This window comes from Melopsittacus undulatus, chromosome 9 (genome assembly GCF_012275295.1).
Source record: "Melopsittacus undulatus isolate bMelUnd1 chromosome 9, bMelUnd1.mat.Z, whole genome shotgun sequence".
Classification (NCBI taxonomy): Eukaryota; Metazoa; Chordata; class Aves; order Psittaciformes; family Psittaculidae; genus Melopsittacus; species Melopsittacus undulatus.
This window is the reverse complement of record NC_047535.1, coordinates 4,332,117-4,342,660: the sequence shown is the minus strand read 5'-3', so window position 1 is coordinate 4,342,660 and position 10,544 is coordinate 4,332,117. Positions and strand designations below refer to the sequence as shown.

Here is a 10,544-nt window from a genome sequence, read left to right as displayed (position 1 = left end):
TTCAAAAGGCCTACCTGGCTCTCGGCAAGGGCAAGTTCTTCACAGAAGTAACTGAGCCCGTGTTTCACAGGGCAGGGATTCGGAGGAAGCCTGACGTTCTCTTGTCAGTTATTTAAAAGCCAAGGCTCTGAGTCTGGAAGCCATTTTTGCTAATTTTACTAATTGCCTGAGTCAGCCGGGGAACAGCAGGCTGGTGTTTTCCAGAGCTCCGGAGGGATGGAGGAATGCAGGAAGATGCAGCTGGCAGGTGACTTGAGCAGGCCAGGAAATGACTCCTTTGCTACAGATCATTCACCACACACACCTTCATGAGGATGCACTACAGGCAGCTCAGGCAATCGCAAAACATGGCATTTCCTACAGCAAAACTGTATCTGTACAGTATAACCAAAGCTTTTTATTAGGCTGCAGCATGGGTTAGGTTGGACCTGTGGCTTCTGGAGCTGGCTGTACCCGCCTAGTGACATGGGTGCATTACTCACTCTTCCTATAGATGCTGGGGGTTTCCCTAAGGTTGTACTTATAAAAATAACAGCGAACTCTGCACGAATTCCAGTGGAGAAATCTTCCAAGTGCTACCGATGGAGGATCTGTATGGGCAGGCTTACGCCATGCTGCTGGGGCCTACCACTGCTCAGCGCTGCATATCCATCAGCTACCTGATCACAAGAAGACGGTTGCAGAGACAAGCTCCTGACCAGGTTGGGTTACGGAGTGAATAAAACCGCAGTACCGGTGTGACTGCGGGGTCCGGGCGACCCAGGACAGGCCTCACCCCCACAGCCCAGGAGCTGGGAGGCTCCTGAAGTAACGCCAGGTAAACCGGGGGCAGAAAGGCAGCACTGAGCCGCTTTGCCCCGTTTAAAGTCCGGAGCCAGCGAAGAGAGGCTGAGAATGAACCCAACCCAGGCCGCGGCCCGTCGACCCCCCTCAGCCGCCATGACAGGGGCCGAGGCACGGCACGAACGCACCTCCCCTCAGCCCCCGCCCCGCCCCTTCCCCGCCTGTTTATGCACGGACTGTGCACGTGGAGCCCGTGCCACGCCATTGGCCCTCTCCCCAGGCAGCTGCGGCCATCCTGCCAATCAGAGCTCTGTCCACGCGCGGCTGCCCGCACCCGATTGGCTCCGGCGCGGTGATCACGCACCATGACGCACCCCGCCGAGGAGCCAATGAGAAGGTGGGCTAAGGGTAGCCCTCGGCGAATTGTCGGGCGAGGAGCTGGGGAGTGGCCAATGAGGAGCGAGCCGAGGCGGGACTTTCCGCTGCAGGCGCTGGCGGAGACGGGCGGGTTTTAAAGCAATCGTCGAGGGCGGCCGCAAGCTTCCCCCGAGCCGGGGAGCGATGGCGGCGGCCGGGCCGGGCCAGGGCCCCGGGGCCGGCGGGGCGGTGAAGACGCTGGCCCTGGTGCTGGAGGACGAGGCCCGGCGAGGCAGCAGCGGCGGCTGCTACTGCAGCGGGGACACGGTGTCCGGGCAGGTGCTGCTGGAGCTGGCGGGCCCGCTGCCGCTCCGCGGGCTGCGCCTGGAGGCCGCGGGCCGGGCTCGCGTCGCTTGGAGCGAGAGCTCCGGCGCTGTCCCCGGGGCAGGAACCTGGGGGGTGGCAGTGAGGGCGCCGGGCCCGGGGCCGCGGCGGGAGGCGGAGGTGCGGTACTTGGACATCCGGCAGAGCCTCCTGCGGGACCCACCCGAAGGTGAGCGGGGCGCGGGTCGTGCCCTGGGGGGGATGCGGCCGCCTGGCTGATGCAGCGGGGGTGAAACCGGAGGGCGGCCCCCCCCCCCTCTAGGAGGAAGGCGGCAGGGCCGGGTAGGGGGGCCGGGGGGGCTCGGCTGCTTTACCGGGGTGGGGGGTGGGGGGCGTTCGGGGTTGAAACGCGCTGCGGGGAGAACCTGGCACCGGGCCTGGTGCTGAGGAACAGCGGGAGGCCCAGGCAGTGCCTGGCCACCGGGATAGGGTTCCCGCACCGCAGCCTTCACGTGTAGAGCCAGGGCTCTGTGTAAACGGCTGGGAAACGCGGAACAGGGCTGGAACCAGAGCTGCAGCTCGCGGTTTACTCGCTCTGTTGGGTTTACTGCCAAGGTTTGCCTTCTAAATGATATCGGGCACCTTCGTGCTCGCTGTGCTCTGTCAGCACCGTCAGGGAAGGTACCTGTGGAAGCTCCTCGAAGCCTTCGGCCTCCCTGTGCACTGGCTTAGAAAAGCAGAGGCTGTCTGTTAATGAGTCTCCAGCTGGCAGGAGGTGTCACTTAAACACTGCAGTACTACCGGAGCAATGAAGAATCATGGGGAAATGGTGTTTCATTCCATAAGGGTGAAATGCAGCTCAAGTTTATCTGTGGGAAAAGTAAATGTAGGCCTTTAAAAATAGTGAAGCAATAGAATATATTAAGACCATGTATATTAATAGTATTTCATAATACTGACCTGAAATTGCAGCTTTTTAGCACAAAAATTAGTTCAATTGTTAATTTCAAAAGTAGATTAATGGCCCTCCTGCTAGAAAGGAAACGAAACTTACTTTATGCTTTCCAGAAGCCATTTTGGATTAGAAATTGGCAGAAGTCCTGAACTAAAACTCAAGGTCTCCATGTTTCCTTGATTTTTCCATTGAGATTGCATCCCAGCATAAATAAAGCATGGGCTCCAATCCAGAACCCACTGGGATCAATTAAAACTTCTCCTAGTCCCTCGCATCTGGGTGTTTTTATACATAAATAATTTATAATAGGGTCTGCTTTGTTCTGCTATTTATGGAATAACTAAAACATACCACTCGTTTTTATCCTACAGGTGAGGAAAACTTAGTTCTTCTCGATGGAAGACATGAATTTCCGTTCAGCTTTCAACTCCCTCAAGAGTAAGTTAAACAATCCACCCTGGAGGGGTTGTGCTGGACGCCTGCTTGTTGTGGAACACTAACTGAATGTCACTGGACTTGTGGCTTTTTTAATATCAAACTGATAGATAAGCTTTATATGTTTGTCTAAATCAGCCACCACACTGACAAGTCACATTTGCTTCAGTCTCCCTAAGGCCCTGAAAGCACAAGCTGTAAACTGGTAAACATTTATGTACACAGGAAGTGTTGTGCTTGGAACTGAGTGATAAACTGATGGTTCTACTTTTGTGCCTGCTTTTTTCAGACCTTTGGTGACCTCTTTTACTGGGAAGTATGGCAGTATTGAGTACTATGTGAAAGCAGTACTGGAGAGGCCTGCAGCACCTGACCAGAGCGTGCAGGCAGAGCTTCAGGTCATCAGCCATATCGATGTCAGCTCACCAGCTTTATTGGTAAGAGGGTCCCTTCCACTCCTCCTCCCCCCTCCAAAGCCAGCTGCAAAAAAATCCCTTCCAAGAAGCATTCACATCCAGCCATAACCATTTCCATGTTATTCTGGAGTGTCATTTTCTGACTTCTGAAAGCATATAAGCTCCCTAAGCTTTTCTCTATAAATAGATGATCTTAGGTTGTGTGAATAGCAAACAGAGTGGGGTTTTTTTAATACCATTGATTACATCCCTGCTGGCAGAGTTGCTCTTGCCAAAAAGTTATGCAGGCTTCAGATGCATAAATAAGGCTTAATAATAATAATGCACAAACATAAAGTAGTTACTCTTACCAGAGCAACTACATTCACAGGGCTGCAGTGTCCTAAACTCTACAATAATAGTAGGTTGAGGAACAGTAATTACAGAAGAGTATTAATCATGCCCAGCCTGTCATTTATGCTCTGGCCATTATGTTACGTATCCTTCCATTTTGCATGTCGTTTTCTAACATTAAGTGTGTGCATGCAGCTGCTTTAGAGATCTTTTCAGTTATTTTCTTATGACAGATTTGGCCACATTATAGCTTTGAGTTTCTAATAATCACTAGAAATACTGTAGAGTAATAAGAAAGATCAGGCATTAAGTAATGAGAAAATAGGCAAGATGGAAGCTAATGAGCTGGATTCTTTTATCTCAACCCATATTATGAAAATAATATAAAATTATACCTTGCACTTTCATGATAGCAACTGGATCTAAATGGTTATTCATTTAAATATGAATGAGTAATTTCTATTTTATTTAAAATGCTAGGATAATTTTAACATTTCATCATGATGTGAGTGTAGCTAAGAGATGTTTTGAGCAGGGTCTTTTTTTCCTCTTTATATGCTTACATTTTAATCTTTAGAGAGAACTTGGAGAACTATTTTGGCTGTGACATCTGCAAGCAAATACAGTCTTTATATTCAACACTGTATGTTAGGAGTGTGAAGACAGCACATCCAGATACAGTGAGGATAGAGTAGACTACTGGTTACTGCACACGAGAGGGCTGTGGGGCATGTAAAGTAAGCAGTGCCTGTCTTAATGAAGGCTACCACCACCAAGAAGTGCAAAGCATCACACATTCTTTTTGGACTTCATAATCCTGTTGACTGGGCACTAGTGCCAGTAAATAATTTTAAGTAGCTTGAATGCTACTTTGGACCCTGACATGTGCATTTATAAGTTTATTCTAATTATATGGCATTTACACTGTGTATTTTTAATGTGACAGTCCTCCAGGGTAATTAAGCTGGTTTTTGTCATGAGCCTAAATTTTTGGGGGGTTATGTGGCTTGCAAGTTATGAAGATGTATCACCTTAACCTGGTGTGTCTGCATTTATCCTTTCTTCTGAAGGATACAAGGGTAAAAACAATTCACCTGCTTAACTATTAGTTGCTTGCAGCTGAAGTTAATTCTGGATTCTGCACTGAGGAACAAGGACATAAATACTGCAGTACTCCATTAGCCCTTTAAAAAGTCACACCTGTAGAACTGGCTAAATCAAGCTTTCTGAAGCCAGATTATGTTCTGTTGCTCTCTGTGTTACATAGTTGGTGGGGTCTAAATGCAGACTGGGGTTCTAAAACAGTCTTATATTCAGATAGCCAAACCCTGGTTCCACTTTCTGGTGGCAAAACTCCAGTGCATTGAGTAATACAGCAAGTCAAATGCAGTGGATTTTAGGGCTAGACTGCAGTGACTGAGATGCATAACTGCAAGTGATTGGTAGCTTCATGCCCTAAAATGAAAAATACTCTATATTTTATAGACACCTGTTCTAAGAAGTCAGGAGAAGATGGTTGGCTGTTGGTTTTTCACTTCTGGGCCAGTGTCTCTCAGTGCCAAAATTGAGAGGAAGGGATACTGTAATGGTAAGAGTAGTTATTATATCTCATAGGGGCTTTTAATCTCTGAAAGCCAACACTATAGCTAAAAGAATAGTACTGTTTAGTAGGTAGTAAACTGAGATCTATGTGAACTTGCTTTAACAAAAATCATCTTGCCTTTCCCCTTACTCCCCCTTTGAGAATATAATTTGAAAGGAAGTCCTGTTAGTAATGTTATGGAAAAGCCATGTACATATGAGTGTAAAGAACAAAATGCTTTAATTTGGGATAAAATACTTAACTGGGGACATAATCAGGTGTTTATGTCCTGTTTGTGTAGGTTTACACCTCTGTAAGAATGAGCTTAAGCAGCTTCTTTGTGATCTTGGTAACATGAGCTACACTGAGGAAATAAAGCATTCTGAAATTCAGTTAGTACTGTGCAAGAGGAAGATTGGCATGTCATTTTGCAATAAAGCTTTTATAGCTGCTTCATATTATGCTTAATGTTTCAAAATTAATCATTGTTTATATATAAAATGTAGTAGGTGGCTGTAGTTCTGCCTGGATACCACTCTGCAGCAAAAAAAATAAGCCTAGCTTGAGGAAACTAACAAGTATTGTTCTCATAACATTGCAGATGATGTACGTGCTGCATAACATGCTTTGATACTCCCAGAGGAAAGTTGGTAAATACAAATTATTCACTGAACTTTCTCTGTCTTGAAGGGGAAGCCATTCCAATCTATGCAGAAATTGAGAACTGTTCCTCTCGTTTGATTGTTCCAAAAGCTGCCATTTTCCAAACACAAACTTACCTGGCCAGTGGGAAGACAAAAACCTTCCGTCAGATGGTTGCCAATGTCCGAGGAAACCACATTGCCTCTGGGAGTACAGATACCTGGAATGGGAAAACTCTGAAAATCCCACCTGTATCCCCCTCTATACTTGACTGCTGTATTATTAGAGTAGAATATTCATTAGCTGTAAGTATGGCTTTTTATTACAAATGTGCATATTCTTGACTATTGAGTTGGGGGCAGAAGAATTTACTGAGCAACTGTTAGAGTTTGAATTTAGGAACAACAATAAATAGCAATAAATATCATACACCATAGAAGTGAGGAACTGAAGAGATTCTGAAATGGAAAGATAGGGATAATGGGTAAAGTGGAAGAATCTTTCTAAGAAGCAGCTTAGTTTAAGACCTGCAGAGGTTATTAGAGGAAAGTAGTTCAAGCTGAGTGGGTTCCTCTGGTGATTTGATGCAGAAGTGGGAGGATAGAACTGAAAGTCAAGTACATTATTATTGTCAACCTTTCTTGTGGGTTTTTAATGCTACCTAGAGACAAGGTACAGAAAGAAGGAAATTGCTGGAAAATAAGGAAAGCTGCTGGAGTATCAGCTAAACATAGGCAAGATGAGAAAACCCTGACTTCTAAGCAATCTGCAGCATAGGGGAGTAGGGCAGCTTCTAGGAGCAGCAATTCAATGGGGTCTCATGATGTTTTTCTTCTTTCATTTGGGGGTTGTCACACAGGTGTATATCCATATTCCTGGTGCTAAGAAATTGATGATTGAAATGCCTCTGGTGATTGGCACTATTCCATGTATTGGATTTTCAAGCAGAAACTCCAGCATTACCGGCCAGTTTAGTATGGATATGAGCTGGCTGGCGTTGACCATGCCAGAACACCCTGAAGGTAACACCTATTGACATCTTTGTAATACAGCACAGCACTGTCTATGGGGAAGGGTAGCAGTGCAGTTTAAGGGCACTACTAAGGATGTAGGCCATTAAACTATGACTCAGGGGAAGTGAGGCACAGATCCAGAAGGATTGGTGAAGATCTAACTCTGGCCTTTTTTAACTCTCTCTTTACCCCTATCTTATCAGCTGTTAGAAGTCCCTAACTTCTGATAGTGGGACTTCTGTGTTGGAGGTAGACACCTTAAAGTTAATCATTGCTGAATATACCATGATAGAACACAGGTTTTGTTGCTGGAGCAGCCCTAAGAGCATCTGTAGTATTCCTGCTGAATCACTTAAGCTTACTAAAAACATAATTCTAGTTAGAGTATTTATGAGTATAGTGCACTTCATACAATTTGATAATAATAGAATATTTAATACCGTTTTCGTGGTCTAGGATGCTGTAATCTGTTGTATCCCTGTGAATGAGTAGTCTGAAATCTGACAGTAGCATCTCTTGTATTTCAGCACCACCAAATTATGCTGATGTAGTGTCTGAGGAAGAGTTCTCCAGACATGTTCCTGCTTATCCACCACCAATAGACTGTGAGGAACAATTGTGTTGTCCTGTCTTTGCTTACATACAAGAGTTCCGGTTTCAGCCTCCACCTCTTTATTCTGAGGTAAAAAAATAAACAGCAGGTGCTGTTTTATTGTCAGATGGCAAAAAAAGCCAACCCTGCATAAAGAAATGCAAATGTTACAGGCAGTAATTGTGGCCTTTCTTCTCTCTGTAGATTGATCCACATCCAACTGATGTAGAAGAAATTCAGCCCGTTTCATTCAATCTCTGAAGAGGATTTGTAATGAGTATTGTTGTGATGAATGTCTTAAATCTTTTTGCTGCTTAAGCTGATAGTGCAGCTAAAAAGGAAACAGTTTTCTTTTCCAAAACTTAAGTTTATCTGCAAGAAAGGCAAAGGGCAATGGAGAGGGGAGGTATGAGCATGTCTGGTGATGGAAGAGAATCTGCTGGATTAGTCTGCACAGAGGATATTGTGGGAGCAGCTCTGCTTGGGATATTCGAGGAGTACCTGAAAATACTGAAAGCTTTCTGAAGAGTGGATATACATAAAGTATGAGGAGGAGATGAACGGATCTTCTGAAGAGAAAAGAATGTTTTGTTTGGAAGACTTTGGAAAAATTTACATCCTTATGTTGTGAACTTCCTTAGAAGAATTTATGTTGTGGGACAGAATGTGGGTGAGAAAACATTTCCAAAAGTGTTCAAGGGGCTTCAGTTGTGCACTGTCTGCATCCCAGAAAAGAACACTACTAAATCATGGAGTGAAGTCTTTACTCTAGCTTAACTTGTATTTCATGAGAACCTGGCCTTCTAACAACTGCCAAGTGGTACTATTTCATCATTCATAATGATCCTAAAGACATCATGGATGACAGAATAGCTATACGCAATATTATGAAGGCAGCCATGTACTGAATGAAAGACACAAGTATGCAAAAAGAAAATGGAACTTTGATAAGAGCTTATGCACTATGCTTTCTTTCAAGGGATTTCTTAAGGGAATTATTCTAGCCTCTTCTACTGTGAGTTCTTTTTCTGCATCTTAAGCCTATGGATAGCATGATGAGGGGAAGCATGGCAAGGGAGAAGCCTTTCGCCAAGAGCAGGTATATTTAGCAAAATGGACAATACTTATTTATTCAGAAGCCTTTATAAGCCTACCTCTGTTTTGGATATTTACTTATGGTCAGATTTGAGACCAAAACAAGTCTTGTTACAGCTCCAGTATACTTCAAGGTTCTCAACAGGACCCTAAATGGTTTCTGTGGTTAGTGACTGAGATAGGAGGCGTAGGGAGAGGTGTAAATATACCCAGAATAGACATAGCTTATAACTGAAGTGAAAGCAGACATCAGGGGAACAAAATCCTCTGGGAATGGCACAAAGCTTTTCATTCCTCCTGCATTTTTGTCTAGAAATCCATTGTCAGGGGCTGCACTGGTCCTTCGCTATCCATACTGGGTTTTATTAGTGTGTTTCCTTGTTTGTTTTTGCTGTTTTATTTTGTTTTGGTGCAATATTTTAATGTTTTCTTCCTCAGGTCATTTAGAACAGTGAGAGTTTGTTGCTGCTAAGGGTGAAGGCACAGCATTTTACCAAACCCTTCTGCTGCCTTCATTAAAAGTAGAATGTTTGCTTCCTGCCAAGCATCAATTGGGATACGTTAAGGCACCATCAAGAGATCACTTAAAGGAGTAGAAACACAGCATTCTTGATCCATGAGTTTACAGTCAAGTATTGAAATTACAGGGGATTTTGAACTACTCAAACTATTCCATGTGTCTTACACAAAGGTTTGGGGTCAAAATCCGGTACTTCATGTGGTAAAACGTACTTTCTGGTAACTACCTAGAATAGTAACTGAGTTTCCTTAGCTTCACCAATAACTGCAGTTTAAACAAGTTTAAATGTTTTTTTCTATTAAATCTAGCTTCATTTCAGAAGCAGGGCTTTTCTACAGGCACACAGATATATACGTTGGGTTTTTTAGTATCATTTCATACACTGCCTGATTCCTAGCACTTCACCTCAAGTCACTTTTGCACCAGTGTAAAAGAAACGCTGAGATGCATGTTTCCAAACTCAAACTGCAGTTACTCTTTTCATGTGCAACTTTAAGTATTGTCCTCTACAGCAGATGCAGCTTTAACCAAAATGGGAATACATGTGTTAGAAAGGTCACTCTAAAGATCAGTACTTACCTTAGGTCTCAAGGTCAGATCTCATGCCTTTGAGTTCATGATGGCGTGCCCATACAATCAGTGCAGGATTCCCACTCACATCACCTGGAAAGGGAACAAGTGTATTCTCCTTAAACAGATACCATGATAGTTATTTGGGAAGTCATGTGACTGTGTATTGCATGTTAATAATTCCAAATATTAGCTTAAAGAACATTAGGTGCTTCTTTGGACTGTAACACCTGATAGGTGGTGTGTGCTACCTGGGATAAACATGGTCAAGCAAACAAGAGCATGAAGGGTAAAGATGTGCTTTCCCCCTTTTCCCCTTAAAATCTTTGAGTTGTTTTGTATTATTTGCAGATAAACTGTGGCCTTAGATTGTTTGCTGCAAAAAAATAAAAAGACAACTAGAATGTGTTTCTTAGGAAACACGCGTTGCCCTTCAAAGGAGGGGTGACAACAAGATTAAGTTCTGCTCTCTGACACTTGGCTTAGTGCAGAAATTGATCCTTAAAATAATTACTGTTTGCACAATAAGTTCAATATGCAGGGGCTTTGTTTTGATAACTGTGAAACAGTTTAAAAGAGACAAAATGAAAAAAAAATAAGAAAAACAAAAGCTGTTTAACCTACAGGAACATGATTGTATTTTGTACTAATGACTGAGCCCTATGGGCTCTTTGTTAATAAAAGTGTCAAACCTGCCTTGTGCTCTTCATCTCTGGTCCTGTATCTAGGATAAATGGCTACAGTGTCAAGAAATACCTGTCTTCTACCAACTGAGCTCATTCCTTCCTGATCTGGGAGCTTTGCCTTCCTCTGTCACTGCTTTAGGTTCTTGAACTATCCATAACCAGGAATTGGAACAGATCTATCAAACCTGTCCTTCCACTTACAGTTCCTGTGTACCAGACAGGACCTACCTGTGGGGATCAT

General features: G+C 44.1%; 1 protein-coding gene across 1 annotated transcript; it reads left to right on the top strand.

Annotated features, from left to right (window-relative positions):
- Nucleotides 1-1,306: 1,306 nt before the first annotated feature.
- On the top strand, nt 1,307-10,313 carry ARRDC4 (arrestin domain containing 4). The gene is made up of 8 exons (XM_034066299.1): nt 1,307-1,693; nt 2,791-2,857; nt 3,144-3,291; nt 5,089-5,191; nt 5,876-6,132; nt 6,687-6,849; nt 7,368-7,522; nt 7,637-10,313. The coding sequence occupies exons 1-8, from the start codon at nt 1,345-1,347 to the stop codon at nt 7,691-7,693; spliced, it is 1,299 nt and encodes a 432-aa protein (XP_033922190.1). The 5' UTR covers nt 1,307-1,344; the 3' UTR covers nt 7,694-10,313.
- The last annotated feature ends 231 nt before the right edge of the window (nt 10,314-10,544 follow it).